The 21,342-nt window shown below is 34.7% G+C and overlaps 1 protein-coding gene across 3 annotated transcripts in view; it reads right to left on the minus strand.

Annotated features, from left to right (window-relative positions):
- FUT8 (fucosyltransferase 8) overlaps window positions 1-21,342 on the minus strand; it is an 80,679-nt gene that overhangs the window by 50,731 nt on the left and 8,606 nt on the right. Inside the window, exons 2-4 of one of the 3 annotated variants that reach the window (XM_009277482.1) lie at window positions 15,665-15,780; window positions 15,372-15,534; window positions 8,580-8,694 (exon numbers count right to left, since the gene is read on the minus strand). In XM_009277482.1, coding sequence (XP_009275757.1) covers window positions 8,580-8,694; window positions 15,372-15,534; window positions 15,665-15,780 — 394 coding nt within the window. Of the gene's footprint in view, window positions 1-8,579; window positions 8,695-15,371; window positions 15,541-15,664; window positions 15,781-21,342 lie in introns of all 3 variants that reach the window. The other 2 variants (XM_009277480.1, XM_009277481.1) reach the window with 2 other exon arrangements.

The raw sequence follows: 21,342 nt of genomic DNA on the forward strand, positions 1-21,342 counted from the left end.
AAAAAAACTGAAAACCTGGAAAAAGTTTTGAGGGGAAATTATAGCTATAGTGGGAAATACCCATTACTGAGTGGGTATTTATTTGTCCCCTAAACCAACAGCAATATTTTAAATGGAACCATCAGCAAGAATGGTGAGAACAGACTGTATCTCTGTTCATATAATTCTACATATTAAACGAAAGAATCAACAGGTATAATGCTCTCTAGCACTTATTTATACCATGAGTTCATTTTTGTTTCTTATTCCTATTGGGTGACTGAGTACTCTTGAGTAAAATGAAAACACACTCCACTAACTCCATAAGGTGCTGAAAGATAATGAAACACCACAGTGTGTTCTTAATGTAATGTGTGGCTCCAAAATTACAGTTTATGATATTTTTACATTTAGATTACTAGCATACAACAATAGCAACAAAAATCAAATAAAATCACAATTGTTAGAAACATGACAATTTGAATCATATAAACATAGGCAAAATGTATAGTAAGAAATCACATGTGCCTGAGACATTCTAGCTGGCACAGAAAAGACTGCATCCATGCTATTAAACTTTTTAAACCTCTTAAAACACAGTAGCCACACACAGCAGGTTTATGAAAAGTGTCTTGTGCTAAGTCTTAAACACAGCCAAAGAATTGTTTGGGAGAAAACTACTTGATGCGAGTCAAAAGCATGCCAGGAACTATTCTAACAATTTAACAGTATAGAATATTATGTTCTAGTGCCTGCGAACATTCCCTACCATTGTTTGATTAGAGTAAAAATAGTCTTAAGAATATTTCCAGGCCCCCATCTTCCACTTCTCTCGGTGCTCAAAGAACCTTTTTCTCCAGGGCTCTCGGTTAGCCTATTCACAGAGTCAATAGGATCAGATGGGAAAGATGTCAGATGTGCTGCTTCAATGTCTCACCACCTTCCACTGTTTTCAAGTGTGCAGTTAGCCATCAAAACACACGACAAACTGGCAAAAGTAAACTCTGCCGCTTAACATACATTTTACTATAAGAGAAATGACTGTGGTGTTTGAAAATTGTAAAAAGTTTAGAGAAAGAGAGAAATGTACTCTCATCCAATGAATCAAGACAGATTAGAGTGGAGTGGGCAAGCAGTCTGCTACAAATTGCAAAGTAACATCATAAACACAGTATGATGCTCATTAACAAAGGGGTTCTTTTTTATATTTTCAATAAATATTTTATTCCTTACTGCTACACAGTCTGCTGGAGGAGACAGTCCCACCCAAGTTCTGTGGAAAATCCCATTTTTTGAGAGAATGATGTCAAGGAAAGGTATTTCTCATCCTAGTTATCACAAATGTAATTCACACCATCTTCTATTCCCCTTTCTTTGTGATGCCACTTGTACTGGTTCCTTTTCATACCAGCTCCCCTCAGTACTTGGGAGGGAAAAAACAAAAAAAAACCCAGAAGTTTCTTCCAGCTGCTAGAAGAAAATTTTCTTCCTTCCCTAGTCAGAAATATTATGTATTTGATTTGAGAGACAGGGAGCCTTATCTGCCTCTAATGTTAATTCCTCTAGCTTGCACCTACCCTCCTACAATACACAAGCTTCAGCTTGAGTAAAACATCCCAGCATGCAGATGGACTAACCACATTATGCTCTTCAATCCACTATACAGAAATTCTAGAGAAAACCTTATATAGGTATCAGCAGTGACCACACTTTATTAAGTGGTTATTATCCTCATACCATACTTTCAGATACTGAAATTTACTAAGTAACTTAATGAAGATGACCCAAGACATGTCTCAAGACCTATTCAAAAGTCAAATCATTTTTATATTTTCATATGTGATAGAAAGTATTGTCCCTTCCTAAACTTTCAAAAAAATTCAGAAAAATTGTCTTGCTGTCTGCTATTTTCTCTTTAATTCTTTTGTTTCACTTCTAAATCTATTTTGTCCAAAAGATTAACTTTTTAAATGCTTAGATTCATTCATATGCCTAAGTTTTCTTTTCTAGTGTTACAGTGAAGGAATCAAATCATTCTTCCAGTGCTGTGCAATTAATTCAGCAACCTGGCAAAAATGGGAAAAGAACTGCAAAATACAGATGAGCTTACAATATCAAACCGTAAAGATGGTTCAATACACAATGAAAGAATCTGTTCACAAAAAACATGAATAAGAGCCAGAGATGCACAACTATTAAAAAAAAAATCCACTGAGCACTCACTGGACAAAATGTCAGATTACAAATATAATCACAATTAAATTTCAATACATCAAAGATTTTCAGTAGGTAATTCAGAACTATTAAAATATATAGTAGTAAAACAGAAAGAAAAAGAACGAAATGCATATTAAATTACAAACATTCCTGAGAATCTGTCAAAAGTATAACTAAATCTCTCAATGAGTAGGTTTTGGGTTGCATGGGAGGGTGGAGGATGGGGCATAATCCTCCAACTAGTGAACAGAGCTCCTGGGGCTTTATAAGAGATTTTCAGTTCAAGCCACACTTTCAAACCTGAAGTAGGCCAGTTACAGAAACCTTACTTGACAAAATGTGTTTTAAAGACAGTTTCATTTTTTATTAACTATTTAAATGACATAATTTCCCAAGACAATTCAAGTAATTCTGGAAGTACCAAAACTAATCCAACAAGTTTCCTATGCATTTTTAACTAATGGATCCTTCCTGTGTGGATTCTTTGGTGCCTAAAGAAGGGCAAGTGCAAACTTTAGTCTTCTCCAGTTGATGCACTAAGAGTTTCTGCCTCCACCTTCCCCACTTACTTCCACAAAAAAATCTGCATTAAGAAAAAGTTAAACTGATGATGCTGTAGAAAAGAATGTAACAAGGTAACAATAACCATCTGCTAGATGCTACATTTTTAGGCCTTACTAGTCTGTCAGTAAACCTGAATCTGAGACAGAATCTATTAATTGTTCTGTTCAATGACTTCCCCGTAGATATAGACAACCACATGACCGTCATTATCTCCTTTCAATTCTGTTGACCACTAGTGGCACTGATTCATTTATAATGAAATGAGTGAGTGTATGTAAGTCAAATGATTGAAGTTTAACCAAATCAGTAATAGACATAGTTGTCAAGTTTAAGACAACTAGAAGACATAGCCAAAGTGTGTCAATATTATGAATTCATAACCATAAATCTTGATTGGAGCTATACTACCTAAGTAAGCAAGTAGCACTTGTGGCCAGGAACACATCTCGCTTAAGCTTAAGGGTATGTCCTTTTTCAACCGTTTGCCTTGCCAGTAACTAATCTTGCCTTTATCATTTCAAGATGAGACTATTAAAGTGTGCTATTCCTAGGTCTACTTCTTAAATTTATTCAGAAACTAGAACTGGCATTCATGACATTTTTCTCCTTCAGTAAGTGAATTATCAGGATTCTACATATTTGGAGTAAATGTCAGAAAGCTTTCAAATAAACCTAAGGATACTGAGTCTACCACAGGAAAACTGAAGTGCTACAAGGTCTGCCCATTAAAGAAATCATCTCTTCTCCCAGAACAGTGCCCATACAGACACATAGCTGAAGTCCTTCGGCTAGTGTTCTTCTTCCCCATAAAAAAAGTAAATGCTGATGGAGCACTTAATTGTTTCACATTAGTTTGAATTCATCAACACCAATAGCACACTACACCTGCCACAACACACTACAATGTGTTTCTCATGACTGAATTGGAATAACTGGGAAAAGATATAAGAGAGGACTTAATCCACTTTAAGACAGAAAAATTTAAGTGACATATTAAATCACCAAAAATACTGGGAAAACCAGAAACCTCAGAATAAAGTCTTGTAAGCAACTTTCTTTTCTTTGCATACATACACAACCCCAACTAAATAGTAAGAATATGGCAAATTATGACTAATATAATTGATGATGTTGTTGAGTACTTAGTAAACTTTCTCACCTGCTTACATTTTTAACCTTCAAAGTTGAAGAAAATGTTTTGATTTTTTGTAAAACTGGAGGCAAAAACATTCTGCTATTGGGAGACTGTGTGCTGAATCACAAACTTTGCAAAATAAATAGAACAAAAATAAGCACAAAAGGAAAGGGGAAGAAAACAAACTGCTGCCTTCATAATCATTTACTCACTCTACCACTTCCAGAATACACAGTACTACAGGAGCCCTTGTCTGACTTCTCCTGCACATTCTTTTCAATCGTTTGATAATGAACACCTCTGAAAATAAGGTCTTTTGCTTAAATGTAAGCTTCTAGCTTTTTAAGTGTTGCTCTAACTACAGGGAACTAGCTAAATGTAGCCTCATTAAATCAAATTTATGGTAATACCATCCAAATGAAGTAGCAGTCATCACTATTCACAATCATTCAGCTAAATGATCTCCCAAGGGAGATGTCCCAAAATAATGCAGCTGTTACTGTTCAAGATGTACCAGAAAGAAAACTATACAGTACTTTTATTCTTCACAAAAAAAAGAAAAAATTACAAATATGTTCCAGATAGTTCTTTTTGGCATGGAGCTGGGGGGCAAGGGTTGTTGAATTTTTTATTTTAGTTTATTTTTTAATACAGTTATATTATGAATAGAGGTGTATATGTGTAATTTCAGACCATGGACTGCTTTATATTGCATACTCACAGTCAGCCCTGCACTCTTCAAAATCCTGAAACCCACACTAGAAAATAAGTCAACTTGACTTCCAAATGTGTAGTCACAGACATATTCCAGTTTTGGAACATTACTTGCAACAATCATTCAAGACAGGAGATATTTTAATCTTCAGAAGGGCTCCAAAAGCTTATGTCTGGCTTACAGGCATGTAGGCAGGACACTGCATCCTTGGTTTTTTTCAGACAGAAGAATGACAATAAAAAGGAAAAGAGAGATGGTAGTAATTGTATATGTGAATGACCCATCTCAAAGACTGTAACTACTCATGAGAGAGAATATTTCCTATCTTTGAAGAGTTGGCAAGGTTTCCACCCCAACTTTGGGCAACGTGGCACACATTGAGAATTCCATGCCTTGGGGTTTGAATCTTTTCTATGAATGATGGTTACAGTATACACCTCGAGGTACATGATCATCCATAAACATATGTAGGCATTAAACCATCCTATCCACAGTTTCTTGCTACAATGTAATTTTTCTGATTTTTTTTTTTAATTGTTTTTTTTGTCTTTTAGCAAACAACCTCCAAAGAAACAAAAGTAGTCATGGAGTAACGGACGAAGTGCGGTCAAAGATCAAAACCAGATTATGAAAAGGAGCAAGAAATGGCAACACACAGAGAAATGGCCTCTAGTTATCTTAGCGGGACTAGTACTTTCATGCATGAAACATGGAAGAACTGGTAAGAAGCAAAGCCTTTTACTAACCAAATTAAAAGTCTAAGAAAATTTAATTTAGTCAAGTCTAGAGAAGATTGTCATGAATTTAAGAAGAAACCAAAGTAAGCATGATGCATGACAAGTGAAATTTTGTATTGATAACTAAATTTAAAGTAAGTATAGTGGAAGAAAAAATAGCCAAGTTTCAAAATTCAGCTGAATTAAAAACCTTGGGCATCTTTTTCAGTAGCTCCATAGTGACATGAACTCAAGGGAGACCTATTATTAGCTAAGTAGTACCTCAGACTACATAAAAAACAAGGCAAGAAAAAAATATATTCTGGTGCTATTCTATAAATCAACAGTCTATTGTCATTTGTCAACTAGTGGATGCTCACTTCTAATAGCCTGGTGAAGAATTAGTGTTAAGGGAAGGTATCAAGAAGCAAAAATTAAAGGTGGTATAAATTCTCACACATGAAGAAGAATGATTGAAAATTTTAGGTATGTTTAGCCTGAAAAGAGATTAATAAAAAGAAATACAGTAAGCATACGAAAGGAAGAATAGTTTAGTGAGAGAAGGCTCATCACATATTTCTGTGAGACTGCTCATCACATATTTCTATTTCACATCTTAGTACAACAAAAACTGAGCATCCAATACAGCTAAAATGTTTCAACTAACCTAAAAGACATATAGAATAAACAGTGTAATATTCTATGGTTCATAAAATACCCAAATAATTTTTAATGTGTTGCTGCATATTTACTAAACCCAAGAATTTAGTGCTATTTTTGATGACCTGCACCGTTATAATGCTAAAAATATCAACATTTATCAAAGCTAGAATTACATTTTTTGGAAAACACGTATCACCATTCTTCAACTTAAACCTCAAAGACAATTACTAAGGAAACACATGTCCCTTCTCTATAGTTTCTAGATCCTTCCATGTCAAACAGTCATATGGAATTTGATGTGCAGCAGTAATACATTCATATGTTTCTAATTTCTATAATCTACCAGTGATGACTTACTAAAAACAACAATGTAATTTCCTCTGTAATACAGAAAATACTAGAACTTAAAAAAAATAAAAGAAAAAAAGGAGGGAAATACTCATTTTCTTATGTGTATCTCAGTGTTATGGGATGAATCCATAATGATTAATTTTATATTTTAAATGCATAAATATGAAAAAACACTCAGTTTGTCCCATGACAGAAATTTTATTATTGATTCCTTTTTAACAAATTCATACATAAACCAAAAAGAAAAATGGCCTGTATGATCGAAATTGAGCCAAGTATGTTAGACCTACTTCTAATTCTGAATCTAATACCACAACTTCCTGTAAATCACCTGCTCATGCTCATCATCAGGTTTCCCTCTCAAGATAATAAGGATAAAGTTACCTTTCTTGTTAGTGCCTGAGGATATAATACACTTTCTGAAAGGCTTTAACTAGTTGTGCTACACCTATGAAAGATTAGGATTCTAGATGTGTTGTGACTTGGCACTGGTTTCATTTTTAATGTTGTTTCTACTTTTTTTTTTAAATAAGAAAAATTACCTCTATAGAGAGAAAGCCCTTTGTCATAGACTATACGCATCTAAAGTTTTAGGAGGAGCTAATTGGGCTCCCAGCTCCTCGCTCAGTAAGTAAATTTATTTCAAATTCCCTAGAAAACAATGTAAGCATTTATTTAATGCTTCAATTTTGAGCTGCTGTTCTCCTAAACTCCTCTTACTTTTGTTATTCATTGTATGTACTTGGAGGTCCTGGTTTTGAACTAAGGCCCTGAACACTGTAAAACATACAGTAGGAAGTGAATCACTCTCCAGAAACGTATACATGCTTAGATAAGACAACAAATGGATACGGTGAAAGAAGAGAAAAAGGTAGAGAAAGGCCATATTTATCAGCATGAAAAGTAGTTACACTACACCATTGTCAAACAGTGACATCAAAAATCATAGAATCATAGAATGGTTTGGGTTGGAAGAGACCTTAAAGATCATCTAGTTCCAACCCCCTTGCCATGGGCAGGGACACCTTCCACTAGACCAGGTTGCTCAAAGCCCCATCCAACCTGGCCTTGAACGCTTCCAGGTATGGGGCATCTACAGCTTCTCTGGGCAACCTGTTCCAGTGCCTCACCACCCTCATAGTGAAGAATTTCTTCCTCATATATAATCTAAATCTACCCTCCTTCAGTTTAAAACCATTACCCCTTGTCCTGTCACTACATGCCCTTGTAAAAAGTCCCTCTCCAGCTTTAAAATGAAAGAATGAGAAACAGTTCTCAAGAAGGAGTTGAAGGAAGACAATAAAGTGATGTCTCCTGCATAATTTACAGGGAGTTTTTTCCACGGAAGGGTGTCCTTTTTATTTAACAAGCAACAAATACACAGCTTGGTCACAGAAGAGAAGGTTCCAATAGCTGAACTGTGAAATAATGAAAATCTGAGAAACAAATTCAGTTATTTACATAGAGATAAGATCAGACGTTAGGGGTGACCATACAAAACAGAGCAGTGAGGTGCACACATGCAAGGAAAAACAAACCAAGTACAAATGAAACAGACTACATCAAATATCTTTTTCCTCGCTATATAAATAGCTGCATGCATTCATACATGAATAAAAGTCCCAAAACCTTCAGAACAAGTTTTGTTTAAATTTTATAGACACACACACAAGTACATATATTAAAAAGGCTTTATGCACTCACAAATATGAGCATCTATGAGAAGTCTCACACAACTGCTGAAACACTTTAGGACTGGACAATACACTATACAAGCACTTCCATTTTGCATACTCATATTTTTAAAAATGGGCTGCTTGTTCAGAAGTTTCATACAAGGACTTTCATATTTTTATTTTTAACACTGTGTAAACATATGTACGCATTCTGATACTCTAAAGAATCAAAAACAGAAACCAGAGACTTATCTTTTATAATAAAACAAAGAATCCAAACAGGTAAGTACAGCCCAGTGAAAACCACAGATCAAAAAAACAAACAAACAAAAAAACCCCAACAAAACCCCCAAAACCAAAGGTTTACTTGAAATACTATCATTCCATATAAATGTAACACAATGTTTGAAACATTCTAATTTCTTTTGTATGTAATTCATTCATGTACAAACATTCACTTAAAACTGTCATGTAATTATTCTATTACAAGGGTATAGTTAAGTGATATATATATATATAAAAAAAAAAATGTTTACCTTGATTTAAAAGCACTACCCTCTTACCTGTAGATAAGTTATTCTCCTCTGTACCAAATCTGTTAGATCTTTGGCCTCTTTTTCTCGCCAGTCTCCTGCTCCATCTGTTTGACTGAGGTAGTACAAGTCGGTCATTATTGACCTATAAATAACAATGGAAAACAATCTTAAAAAAATGGGAAACAATCTTAACATTACTAAATCGGAGGATTAGATGAAATCAAAGACAAATTAAACAGATATTTCAATTATAGCCTCAAAAACAGTTTCTTCATGCTACCTCCTGCCCCACAATCCAAACAGTAGCCAAGAAAGACTGACTGTGTCCTCCATTTAACATATGTTCCATACCAATGAGTAATTACAGTATTAAACAGGAGGTGGGTTAGAAAAACTGCTGTAAAGCATTTGTTTCTGGTATGTGCTAAAGGAAACTAAAAAGAAAGAATAGTTCCATGCTAGATACATCATCCAGTGGCCCCAGATGAAAGTGCAGTAGTGATTCCATAGTAGTTTCTATTATAATGCATTGTTACTTTGCCTCCTACAATCATCTTACTATGCTTGTATAGAATAAAATCTTACAAATGTCTTTAGCACAGGTACAACAGTAATCCTTCTATTTTTATTAGTGAAAACTAACTACAGAATATTATTACAAGGTTTAGTAAACAGTATTTTCTATGGCATGTAGCACCTTCTGACTCTGGAATAAGGAAGCGTTCTACCTGCTTAGAATGACTGCATGCTACTCCTACTCAAATGGCAAAAAATTAAAAAATAAGAAATTCAAAACAGACTCATGGCCATATTACAAGTCTAGGCTACAAAACATTAATTTTGAGGCACTATCAAATATTAAATTGAGGTTACCTAATACACTAGAGATCCTCTTCTTAGGGTTATCACATTTCGATGGCCAAATAAGAGGATAAAGAACTCCGTGTCATGAGAAGAAAAATGGTATATGACATTTATTTTCTGAGATTAGCCAGGAATTTTGTGAAAAACAGCCCAAACAGTAACACCCAGGAAAAGATTTTTTTATATCTGTGGCTTTTGGGAGGAAATACAAAACTAGAGGCAAACTATTCAAAATATTTGTAAAAACATCAATGACTATTCTACAAGTAAAAGGTAGCCCAATTCAGAACCAATAATTTCAGAGTTGGCTTTATAGACTGAGAATATTTAAAGTTCCTAAACATTTCTCCATAACAATGCTAAAGTTTTAAGTTTGAACCACTTTTCTTAATTCTTTCATCTGAACTTCAGACATTGCAATTTATTGCCTGAAATTCTTGATAAGCCACAATTTTGATCACTAGGAAGAGATGCAACAGAACAAAGGCAGAGAAATTCGGGAGGTGACAAAAAAGAGTGTGAGGGGAAGACAAGCATATTTCCTAACAACGTTTGAAGTGGTCTTGTCAGTGAAGTAATACAAGACACTGTTGTTGGGAGCACTGGCTAGTACTGGAACCACAAACCTAGTTAGCTAAGGCTATCCCTTGTAAATAAGCTTGGCAAGTGAGAGAGGAGCAGACGACGTATCTCTATTAGGTAACTACTCCCAATGACACAGTATTTAAGCAGTAAATATTGAGATAAATCAAATTGGGACAGAGCTGTCTTCATCAGCAGAGTTATCAGACAACCTTCTCTTGCTAATAACCAGATTTATGGATCCATATCTTTCCATTCTCATACACTCATTCTGTTTTTCATACCCGTACTTCTACACAGGATAACAGTGACACTAACTTAATATATCATCTACTGTTGCTGTATTAAACATTATATCCAAATTGTTCAGCAGCAGTAATGATCACCTTCTGTCAATCAACTGGAAGTACCATATTTACATTCTGATCTCAAACTATATAAACTGGATTTTCTTTACAAGGTAACTGAGCTTGAAACACCCTACTCTGGCTTTGTATGAAAAATAAACAATTTAAAGTATTATCAGGTAACTAGTTTCAAATCACTAACTTTGAAAGATGCATAATACTCAAAATAACATACAAACACAGTTTAGGGACAATTAGAACAGAATTAATGATGCAGTAAATCTAATACAATGGATTGTATACAAATAACTGAACAGACAAAGAATCTGCTTCTCTTAAAGCAGTGTTTTCCAATTTACAGAAAGCGTTACAGGCTAGTAGGCAAATTAAAAAAGGAAACCCATGCATTTTCTTGGCAGTTTAAATACATTTTTCTTCCCAATCAGGATGTAACCATGCTGGATCTTTAAAGAAAAACTATAAATTTGAGGTCTAAACATTAAAAAAAAAAAAAAATCCTGTGCTACCATTAAAAGCAGCTGTGCAACCACAGCCAGGTTGAAAACAATTTTCAAATGCTCTCTTACACTGGCCTTAAAAGTCTTTTCTGTACTTGCGATATAAGTAATCAGCATATTCTCCTTTTACTTTATAGAAATGTATTTCTATTAAATTTTGGCATAAAATAACTGAAAATACAAAGCCTACCAATACAAAAAAGTTTTCCCTCTCAGCAGTTAAGTAATTTTTCCTATTTCTAAGGAAAAAAAGTGTTGTCCAAATTTTATTTCTTACATTGTTGGCCATGGTGACCATGACAAAGCAAAGGCAGTAGGTAAGTTTAAATAATAAGCCTTACAGATGAAATATAATTATTTTCCATCATTTTTGAGGTAAGAGGAATGATGAAAGAGTCCTTACACAACCTCAGTGACTCAACACTTTAGGGAAAGGCAGCTTTGCTCAGTACAAACCATAAAGAATATCAAATAATTCGTGGGAAATTTTATTAATTCATACAAAAGTTTTCAGATAGTATCCACAATCTTTTTTAAAAAAAATTTACTCTTATAAAACTCTGAAGTAAACCAGGAACTGAAAAATTCACAGGCATTATCACACAGAAATGATTGTAGAGTAGTGCAATTTTAACACACTTTCAGTCATGGAGACCCTCTTTCTTTGATTGCTCCTGCTGCAAAATGTGCATTTTTTAGGTTTACATCTGCTAAGTTCTTTTAAGTGTGGCAGACCATCATGATGGCTTATTAATACAGATTTAGAAGAGACACAGACCAGAGTCAGGCTCCATGTGGAGAGCTAAAAAGTAGATGGACCAGTGATCCCTGAGCCCAAGATAGCTAAGTGCAGACAAAAGATGAGCCTGCAGAGGATTATTAGAGGCTATTGTGGATAGTAAAAAGACAGAAATGCAATTTCAGTCTGTGGCGTTGCAGTTATTTAGTAAGTCAAACTTGGTCTTTCATTGTGTTACTAACCAACAATATCAATTTGTTGTTGTTATTTTTGTTTCATATCATAAATTAAATCTTGGGGCTGCTCTTAAAAGCATTTGGCTCCCGGAAAACAGAATGGAGTACAGAATCTGGCTACTTACTTCATTTGCATTTGATTGTCACAAATAAAGAGGGGAAGGCGGGCATTTTTAACACATTTTTAAAGATCAGTGTAGACATTTATTCCAAATTACAAAATTACATTTAAACCTCCTAGAAACTTTACATCAACAAATAAAAACTCAAAGAAAAAAAATGTGATATGTTCGACCAAAGTCAAAGGAAATAATGTGAAAATATGCCCAAACACTAAGCATCAAACCTTGGCCAGCTACCACAAAAGCCCTGATGACAGCTGTTGTTCCCCAGGAGGAGAAGGAATGAAACTAACTCAGTAACAGCCACTTCGCAAAGAGCATAATGCCAACATAGGAAACAACCATGACAAGAGGATTAATCTGTTCTTTTTTGTTAACTCTATACCAAATAGTCCTTCCACCGTTAAGATGAAGTTACTCTCAACAACTCTCTTCCCTATGGCAACTACAAGAACACAATTACACATTCCATACTGCAGGAAACGCTGCATTGGGCTACATTGTTTCTCAAACAGAATCAGTAGTGAAATACCGGACAAAAACATCTGCTAAGACTGGCATTCTCCAGAAGAAAATCTACATACCCCCTAGGACACAGCCAAGAAACAGTGACTAAGGCATCCAACAAGAGAAGCGCCATCATATTAGTAGTAGACCATTTGCATAACAGCACCAAGATTAACAAAGAACTCTAATACTACTTATCCAGAGTCACAGAAACTGTCTTTAAGTCTATCATCTCTTAAAAACCAAGTCTTCTCTATGACACAACAGGCTTTCCTCACAAACAAACAAAAAAAATATTAGCCACGTTCCTTACATAGCTATCTCATCATTTGATCACTACCCATCCCTTTATCTGCTTTTCCACACAAGGAGGGCATTACAACCTGCCTTAAGTACTTATAATTAACACTAATCTTTCTAATCCAAATATTAGATTATAATATACATTAAAATATCTAAGATATATCTTTATATAAATAAATAAATATGTAAAAATAAATAATACCAGCTTCACATGCAATGTTCCGTTTATCTAAGATACACAGGTAACAATTTTTAAAGACATCATCGGCAACAAAAGGGCATTCGGCAACCTGTTAAATCCCTTAAAAAAAATCAACAAGTCCACATGTACTTCAAAAAAAACCAAACAACCCAGCAATAACAAAAAACCCCACCAAAAAGCTGTGATTCTCAGAGTGAAGGACAGCATCTGATTTGCTCATTCTAAACTTGGTTATGTTCCTTTCAGGGGAAGAGACCAGATGGACTGTGTGGAGGGAAAAAGAGACCACTCCTTCCCTCGGGAACTACAGTGCATCCCAAGGGAAAAGAACACCCCAGAGACAGCAGTGCATCACAGGCCAAAGGATGCGCACACGAGGAGCTGGGAGTTTTCCTGCAACCCACGCAGCAAGACTGAAAGATTAATGGGAAAGAAGCAGACAGCCTGACCTCAAAGGTGAAAGAACAAACACCTGTGGAACTAGAGGCAACCCAGAAGAGCATTCTGCAACATAAGATAATTTTATTGCCCAAAGCCAATGCTGTAAATACACCAAGAACACAAGCTGAATACTGTAGAGACATTTTTGTATCTGTTTTCTCTTATGTAATTGCTTTGAATTTCCATATTGTAAAAAAAATTTCTACATTTTATTTTAATAAAACCTAGTTTCTGGCTGTTTAGTTTTAGACTAAATGACTTTAGTCTTCTTTGGGGACCTCACCACACAGGAAGGTCTACACAGATCTACTACTAAGACTCAACAGACTCCAGGACATTCTGCTTTTGATAACTATTTGTGTCAGTCTAAAGAATACTTTTACTCAACAAGAAAATTCTTAAATAAAGAAAAAAAAAAAGAGCAGCTGTGATTGCTTGCATCATATACGAACTTCTTCCAGTACCACAGTGCTTTCAGGCTTCCACAGTGGGATTCATCTCATAACTTCCCATGAAGGACATCAGTAAGTCTGGCATTAGACTACTTGCTCCAGTTTTGGCACAGATAGTTTAAAAGGTACATCAAGAATCAATTACCTGAAATCCAAGAAACCCAAACAGAAATAACTTCTCTGGAGAACAAACATTTCTGAGTGGAGGTAACTATTGAAACAAACTGTCCAGGGAAGTGGTAGTTTCTCTGTCAGTTGACTGTTTATAACTGAAGATCTCAAATCTTTTGGAAAATTCTGCTTCAGCCAAGCACTACTTTTATTTCAGTCAAACATACATAATTGCACTCAGAAGAGAAATAATTGGATGAAATGTAATCACCTATTTTATTATTAACTCTCGATAATTGAATAGTCCCTTCTCACTTTAAACGCCATCAATCTGTGACAAACTGGGTTTTGGAATTGTGGAAGATTAAATTACAAAATTTAATGGACTAAGTTATTTGCCCACATTAATAATCAAATTCATATTATTTTTAAACTATGTTTTAAATAATGTTTACAGGATTTCCAAAGAATTGAAAATTCTGAAAATTCTTACTATTTTTTCCTTTTACTACTGTATTATTTTCGAAGGCTCATGCTTTACTGCTGATGTTCACACATGCAGATCTCAGCTTTTTTGGGAGAGATACTTGTTTAAGGCGGTATATTTAGTTAATTCAACCATTTTCTTATGACTGTTTACTAACGAGACACAAATTACCATTGCAATCCTGTTGGGAACAGAGTTATAAATATAATAGGCTTACAGACAGATTTTACTGAATTTTTAACACTTCCTGGATTAATTTTGTTCAGCATGAACAAAACTCATACAGACTGTTTTAGTATAATACAAAAGGCACTTCAACAATGGGGAGGCCAGAAGATCAACAACTTAAAATATAATTCCAACACATCTTTGAACAACATAATAATGACAGTGTAATTCTAATTACAAAAAGAAGTGACTTTTCAGATGACAATTAGTCCTGATATTAAGATATTACCCCATTTTAAAGTAAATCCAATTATATAATATCCCAATGATCAATATAACTTATATTCTAGTATTTATGAAAGGCACAATCAGATACCTAAAATAAATATTTTAAGTTTTTTTAATGGTTTTGTTATATGTACAAGTATGCACATACATGCATATATAGATAGATGCAACTGAAAAGCAACAACTGGCATTCAGGACCCAGGTCTTCCAATAAAAAAAATGAAAATATGTCAAGTTAAAGGGTCATACTCTAAGTTGTAGTGACATAAGCTGGATATATACTTTATCTCCCATTGAATACGAGTAATAATTTTATGTTCATGCTTCAGACAATATTTTAGCCCACATACCATTAATTTATCCTAAGAGATTTTTAAGCAGTATATCAGTAGTTTACTTAACTCAATCCATAATCCTTACAACATATATACAGAATCAACTAATACAAGTACCTTTCCTGATGACCCAAATCAGACAGAAATTCATCAATGCGTCTTTGTAGTTCACTTCCTTCTAGACTTTTCAACTTCTTCAATTCACTCTGGAGGAAAAACCAAAGTTCCTTAGCCCCATTTTCAATCCTCCTCCTCAATATTTCATGGTCTTTTCCAAGGCCTCCTACTTAAAAAAAAAAGGCATAAAAGCATCAGCACTTGTAGCTGAATTATTTGTTAAGAAACTAATGCATTTGTGATACCGAATACCAAAACTTGTTTTAGAAGTAAAAGCAAACTTATCTACCAACCATTTCCTGTCCGCTTCTTATAGTTTTCTATCTGTTCTTTGGCCTTTAAAAGTTGCTCCTCTAAAGCATGTACCTTTCCTGCAGCTGGTCCCTGATCAATGGGACCATCTGGTATCCTAGGATATAGAAAATAAAGAAATTATATGATTTGAAACTATAATTGTTATTTGATAAATTATTTGCATTAACAATTTGGTTCTCCTCCCATTTTTGTTCCATACTGTTTTGCTGATAAGCCTTCTTGGCATTTTCTTAAAGCCAGAAGAAATTAAACATATTAACATAAATAAAGATTTTAAAACTTCAATCCCATAGGAGAAAAACAGTGCATAACACAGCTGCAGCACACACGTTCAACCTGGTGTTAAACTGTGCTGTTTACAAGACTTCCACTCATTGACAAGACCAATCCGAGGGTCTACTTGTGAAAATAGTATTTGCAGCAGCTTGACTCATTTCCTGTGAGAAACTGGAAAACCATGACCATTTGTTGGATTGACTGGCACACAAGCAAAGCCTAATCGAGGGATGTGCCTTCACAAGACTCAAGTTCTGCCTACTTTTTATATTCACACATAAAGTACATTCTGGTCTTGAATGCTGGCCATATATTCTTAGAGGACCAGAGCTCCAGCACTGGAACTCCACTTTTAAGTTAAGTCTTCCCACCTATTGGCACAAGATGATTTCAATGTATTTTCTGGACTCAGAAAAAGATCCTAGCTTCTTAAATGTACCATCATGATAATTTTTTATGACAACTCTGGCATTCTAAACTGCTGGTCACCTAAAACAACACTAGAAACTGTAACATCCATTTGTGAAATCTCTGCTATGTGAGCACAGTAGAAGTATGGAAATATGTATCCTGAAATCTATGAGCCATAAATCAGCCCTGAGGGTATTACTGAGGTTTGCTCATCATCTCAACTCTAATCCACATATTAATAAACTGAAATTATTAAAGAATAGAAATTAGATGCTATCTTCTATTTGCCTCACAAATTAGAAATTAATGCAGGGAAAATAAAAACCCCTCTCATGCCTAGAGAAATGACACTTCTGGTGGATCCAAGGGTTAAAAATTATTCCACCTTCTATAAGACTTTCGTAAGAGCTGACCCTGAAAAGGAAAAAAGGAAGCAGATGTGTAATGAAAAGTCTTGAGAACTGTAAAGAATATAGAATTCTTGCAGAACATGAAGATGATTCTTCATTCATAATGGAATATGAGCATAAAAAGAAAGGGATATTCTCTCCACACACATATACACAGAGTTTCAAGGTACCATATGGAAAGACCCTTTGTCAGACGAAAGATGCCTGTAGCATAGAGAAAATAGTGGTTAGAGGGAGTATCTTCACCCTAAACCAGAAATTACAGCATTCTAAAGATCCTATTGAGATGTCATTATCTTTAATGTCTCTCAGATCTGGATAATTAAATACCAATAAAAATTTCGGAACTGAGGAAAAGTCCATTTTCACTGGAACATTTGAAGGGAATAAATACCTAATGTGAGCATCAGAAAGGTATATCACATGAAGCACAGCATTTAAGCCCCTTTTTTCAGAGGGGGGTGGGAGAAGTGGAAGAAGCAGCTACATAGTCTGACAGAAATTTAGTAAAAAAATTCTGCACTCTTAAAGCTCCCTATTGAAAGCAAATTAGGGATAATTACATTATTGCAGAATATTTATTTGTGTTTTAAAGCTACCATGGTACAGAAAGGAATTATCAACAACTGCTCATATATCTGGTTTTTTATGCACTGAGGGAACAAGCATGACAAAACTGAAGAAAATATTCTAATCTTAAATATGTGCACTCCCTAAATATACACCTTCTGTATGAACAATCCATTTGTGAACTTGTTTCTACAACAAACGCACAATATGATACCATACTGAGATCCGGTACTGTATTGCCAGGTACAAGATAATACAAACAAACCTTTAAAAAGCATGCTGAAACATATTTAAGCTCTTGCACTAGTTTAAAACCACAAGGTTGAAAGGTATTTGTGATCTGTCAAGTTGGTATCACAATTTGGATTGTGACAGGACAACTAACCACAAAATTACCAGGAAAAATGGAATGGCTTATCTTGTATAAGTCACATTCCCTAAAGGTAGAGTTTGCGAAGAGCAATAAGGTAAAAGGATACAAAATCATTACCATAGGAAATCTTCAGACAACCCACACATCTGCTGCACATGAGGAAAGTCTGTTAAAGTAGCAATTACAGAATCCTACAGAAGGATGGTTGTGGAGGATACAAAAGAAACACAATAATTCTGATCATTTGATATAATTAAGATTTTTAAAAAGAAAAGTACATGCCATTTAACATTCAACTTGCTTTGGCATACTGCAATAAAGATGTTTACTATACTTAGGCTGTTAGATAACAGGAGCTAGAATGGGGGTGGGGGCCATTCTCCTAACCTAGTTGTTTGGACTTTTAAAAATTACATCATTTTAGGATAAAACTAAAAACTTATTCTTTTTGCAGTTTTGTCTCTACATCTGTTACCTCATTAGACTTGGAATTGCTGTCTTCCTCGCTTTCATCCAGTCTCAAAATTAAGTTCTTCTCTGCAACCAGCACAGCTTGCTTGTTACTGCCCTCTACAAGTACATCAACTGAGTTGGAGATAAGGCAACATTTGAGGGAAGTGTTTGAATTAAAATCCTTATCTATACTCATGGCATCATCTATGCAGATAACGTCTAGTGCAGAATATCCTAGGAATAACGCATACTTATGAATAAGAATTCCCATTGAAAAACATACACACAAGTTTTCATACCAAAGTAAGTCCTGACAACTGACTTGCTCCTTAAAATTTGAAAAATGAGTTTAAAGTAAGTTTATGTAAACTATGATGATTCTAATCAACAATAAAAGAACATGTCAGTAAGCATCTAGAAAAGAATATCCTTCACTTATTGCTATGACAACATTAAAAATTGTTATGAATACAAAATAAAATTATAATCCACTTACATGGGCAGCCATGACAATACACCAAATAGTGGTTTTGTTTGAATTATTTTTCTCAATACTTACAAGGTGTGATTTTTGCATGCTGTTTCCTACCATTTTATAGTAAATATAAATGATCTTTTCCTTAATGAACGCATATAAAATAAAGATATTACTGTATAACTTTAAACAGCAAAAAGATTATGTTGTAGAGATAATCCATTTCTGCTTTGTCCCTTGTTTAGTAATCCAGCTACACTTAAAGACAGGAAAAAGAATTCTGTGTACGTCATCCATATCATCCATATCATCATTTTCTCATCACCTTCACGTAACATAGAGGGGCAATGGCAAAGTAACAATCTCTAATCTGAATCTCTGAAGGCAAAAAGAATCACTCAAAAATTAATTGCAGTGACATTCAATTTAGCTGGAAGAACTGCCATACTGTGTAAAGTAATTGTAAAAAAATTTTAAAACAAAAAAAAAACCAAACCATTCTAACCTTTTCCTATTTCCAAGGTATTTAAAAGGTTACACTAATTTATCAGCAAAAGGAAAAATGTAAGATTTCTTAACTTCCCACTCAAATATTTTCTCATTCTTTCATTTATATGTTTCCTAGTTCTTTGTATGGAGCTGGAAGGTTTACAACTAACTAAAGCTACATTATGATTGGCTTTTCTTCTTTCACTTTTTTTTTCCCCCAGGAAGAAAATTATGTTTAATTATTAATGACCACTAACACACGCAAACAAACAAAAAGAATGTAAGATGTCACTTCACCCTTCTAAGATAAAACCTCCTCAGTAAATAAAACTGAAAGAACACACTCAATGTTACCTGCAAATAAAGAGCAAGCAGCATCCCTTATCAATTTAAATCAGCACTACCCTGATCAGTGCTGATTTATATCCACTGAAGATGTGTCCCTTCCCTTAATTCAGAATTGCACAAAAAACAGTAAAAAGGGCAGAGATGCACACCATATAGTTAATGATTTTCCTCCCTCACACATTGGCCTGTGCAATAGCCTCAGCCCAATCTTCAAACTTGAGACACTTTAAATACATGTAATAGAAAACAGTACTTTAAAATAATACTTAAATTTTTATCAACCCAAGGCTATTCTTGTATCCAAGTCCCTTTCAATGCTTACTACAGGCTTACTGGCCCCAACAACTGCCCAGCGTAATTGATAGAAGTACTTTAATAGATTTGCTTATGATTAATTGATCATGAGTTTGGATTCTATCCCAGCCTCAGCGCCAACTACATTAAAGCAATTAAAGTGCTCTTTCAAAATTAAAATCCTACCTCTTCTTTCTGAAGCTATACTCAGAACTAAGAGAATAATGTCTATAAATACCGGTGTTTGGCTTTATTTGTTGGATTACATTTTGCCCTTTTCCACTCCTGTTCTATGTTATAACACATGATCCTATTCAGATAAGAGACAGGTTATTGTATTTATTAAAAGAATTGCAGGTTCTACAAAATGTAATATTAAATAGACTCTAGGAAGTAAATATATATGGAATGTGATGTATTAGTAATATGAAAACAATATGAATACATTTAACAAGATTGTCTGTTTCTCTGAAGAGAACTCTGAAATTACTGGTTCCCATACTGCCAGGCTTATCTTCCAGGAGAGGATACCACTAATATACAATAAAAGAAAAAAATTTGACCATCACCCACCAAGACACAAAGGAGCACATGAATACTATGAACCATTAATGTATTGCAAAAAAGGAAGTCCAGGACATAAATGAAGGCATACACATAACTTTTCCAGTTTCCATTTAAGAAAATCAGACATTACAAAAATAGTTTTAAGCTTTCCTCCTCCTAAAAGCGTTGTATCATCTAGATGCAACAGTGACAGCCTTTAGCAGTCATACCATAATCCTACTAGTAAATAAAATGTTCAGGTAAAACTACATTTACAGGCAAACAATTAAACAACATTATGTAATACTTTGATTTGATTATTACTCCTTATTGAGTTTCCCTTAAATAACTACAAAAATTGTAGTAAAAAGTTCCCTTTTTGCTGTGAGACCTGTGACATCTGTAATAAGTGTTCTTGAAAGAGCTTTTCCAATTCTACTGGATATAGAATAGTGAAACAACAATCTATAAAAAAACTCAGTTTTACTACTATTTTGCACTAATGGGATCTAGGCTGCTTCTAAAATGAACCCAGATTTGCTCACACAATATTGTTTATAAACATGTAAGGACTATGGTAATTCTCCAAATCTCGTTATACCATAATATTCATGCACAAACTCTCTAAAATTCAGGCAATACAAATGTCCTGGTTTCGGCTGGGATAGAGTTAATTTTATTCCTAGTAGCTGGTACAGTGCTGTGTTTTGGATTTTGGATGAGAATAATGTTGATAGCAACAACTAAAACATCAGTGTGTTAAGTAGTGCTTACGCTAGTCAAGGACTTTTCAGCTTCTCATGCCCGGCCAGCGAGAAGCTGGGAGGGGGCACAGCCAGGACAGCTGACCCAAACTGGCCAAAGGGCTATTCCATACCATGTGACATCATGCTCAGTATATAAACTGGGGGGTGTTGGCCAGGGGGCGGTGACCACTGTTCAGGAACTGGCTGGGCATCGTTTGGCGGGTGGTGGGCAATTGCATTGTGCATCACTTATTTTGTATATTCT

This window comes from Aptenodytes forsteri, unplaced genomic scaffold (genome assembly GCF_000699145.1).
Source record: "Aptenodytes forsteri isolate BGI_AS27 unplaced genomic scaffold, ASM69914v1 Scaffold146, whole genome shotgun sequence".
NCBI classification, from domain to species: Eukaryota; Metazoa; Chordata; class Aves; order Sphenisciformes; family Spheniscidae; genus Aptenodytes; species Aptenodytes forsteri.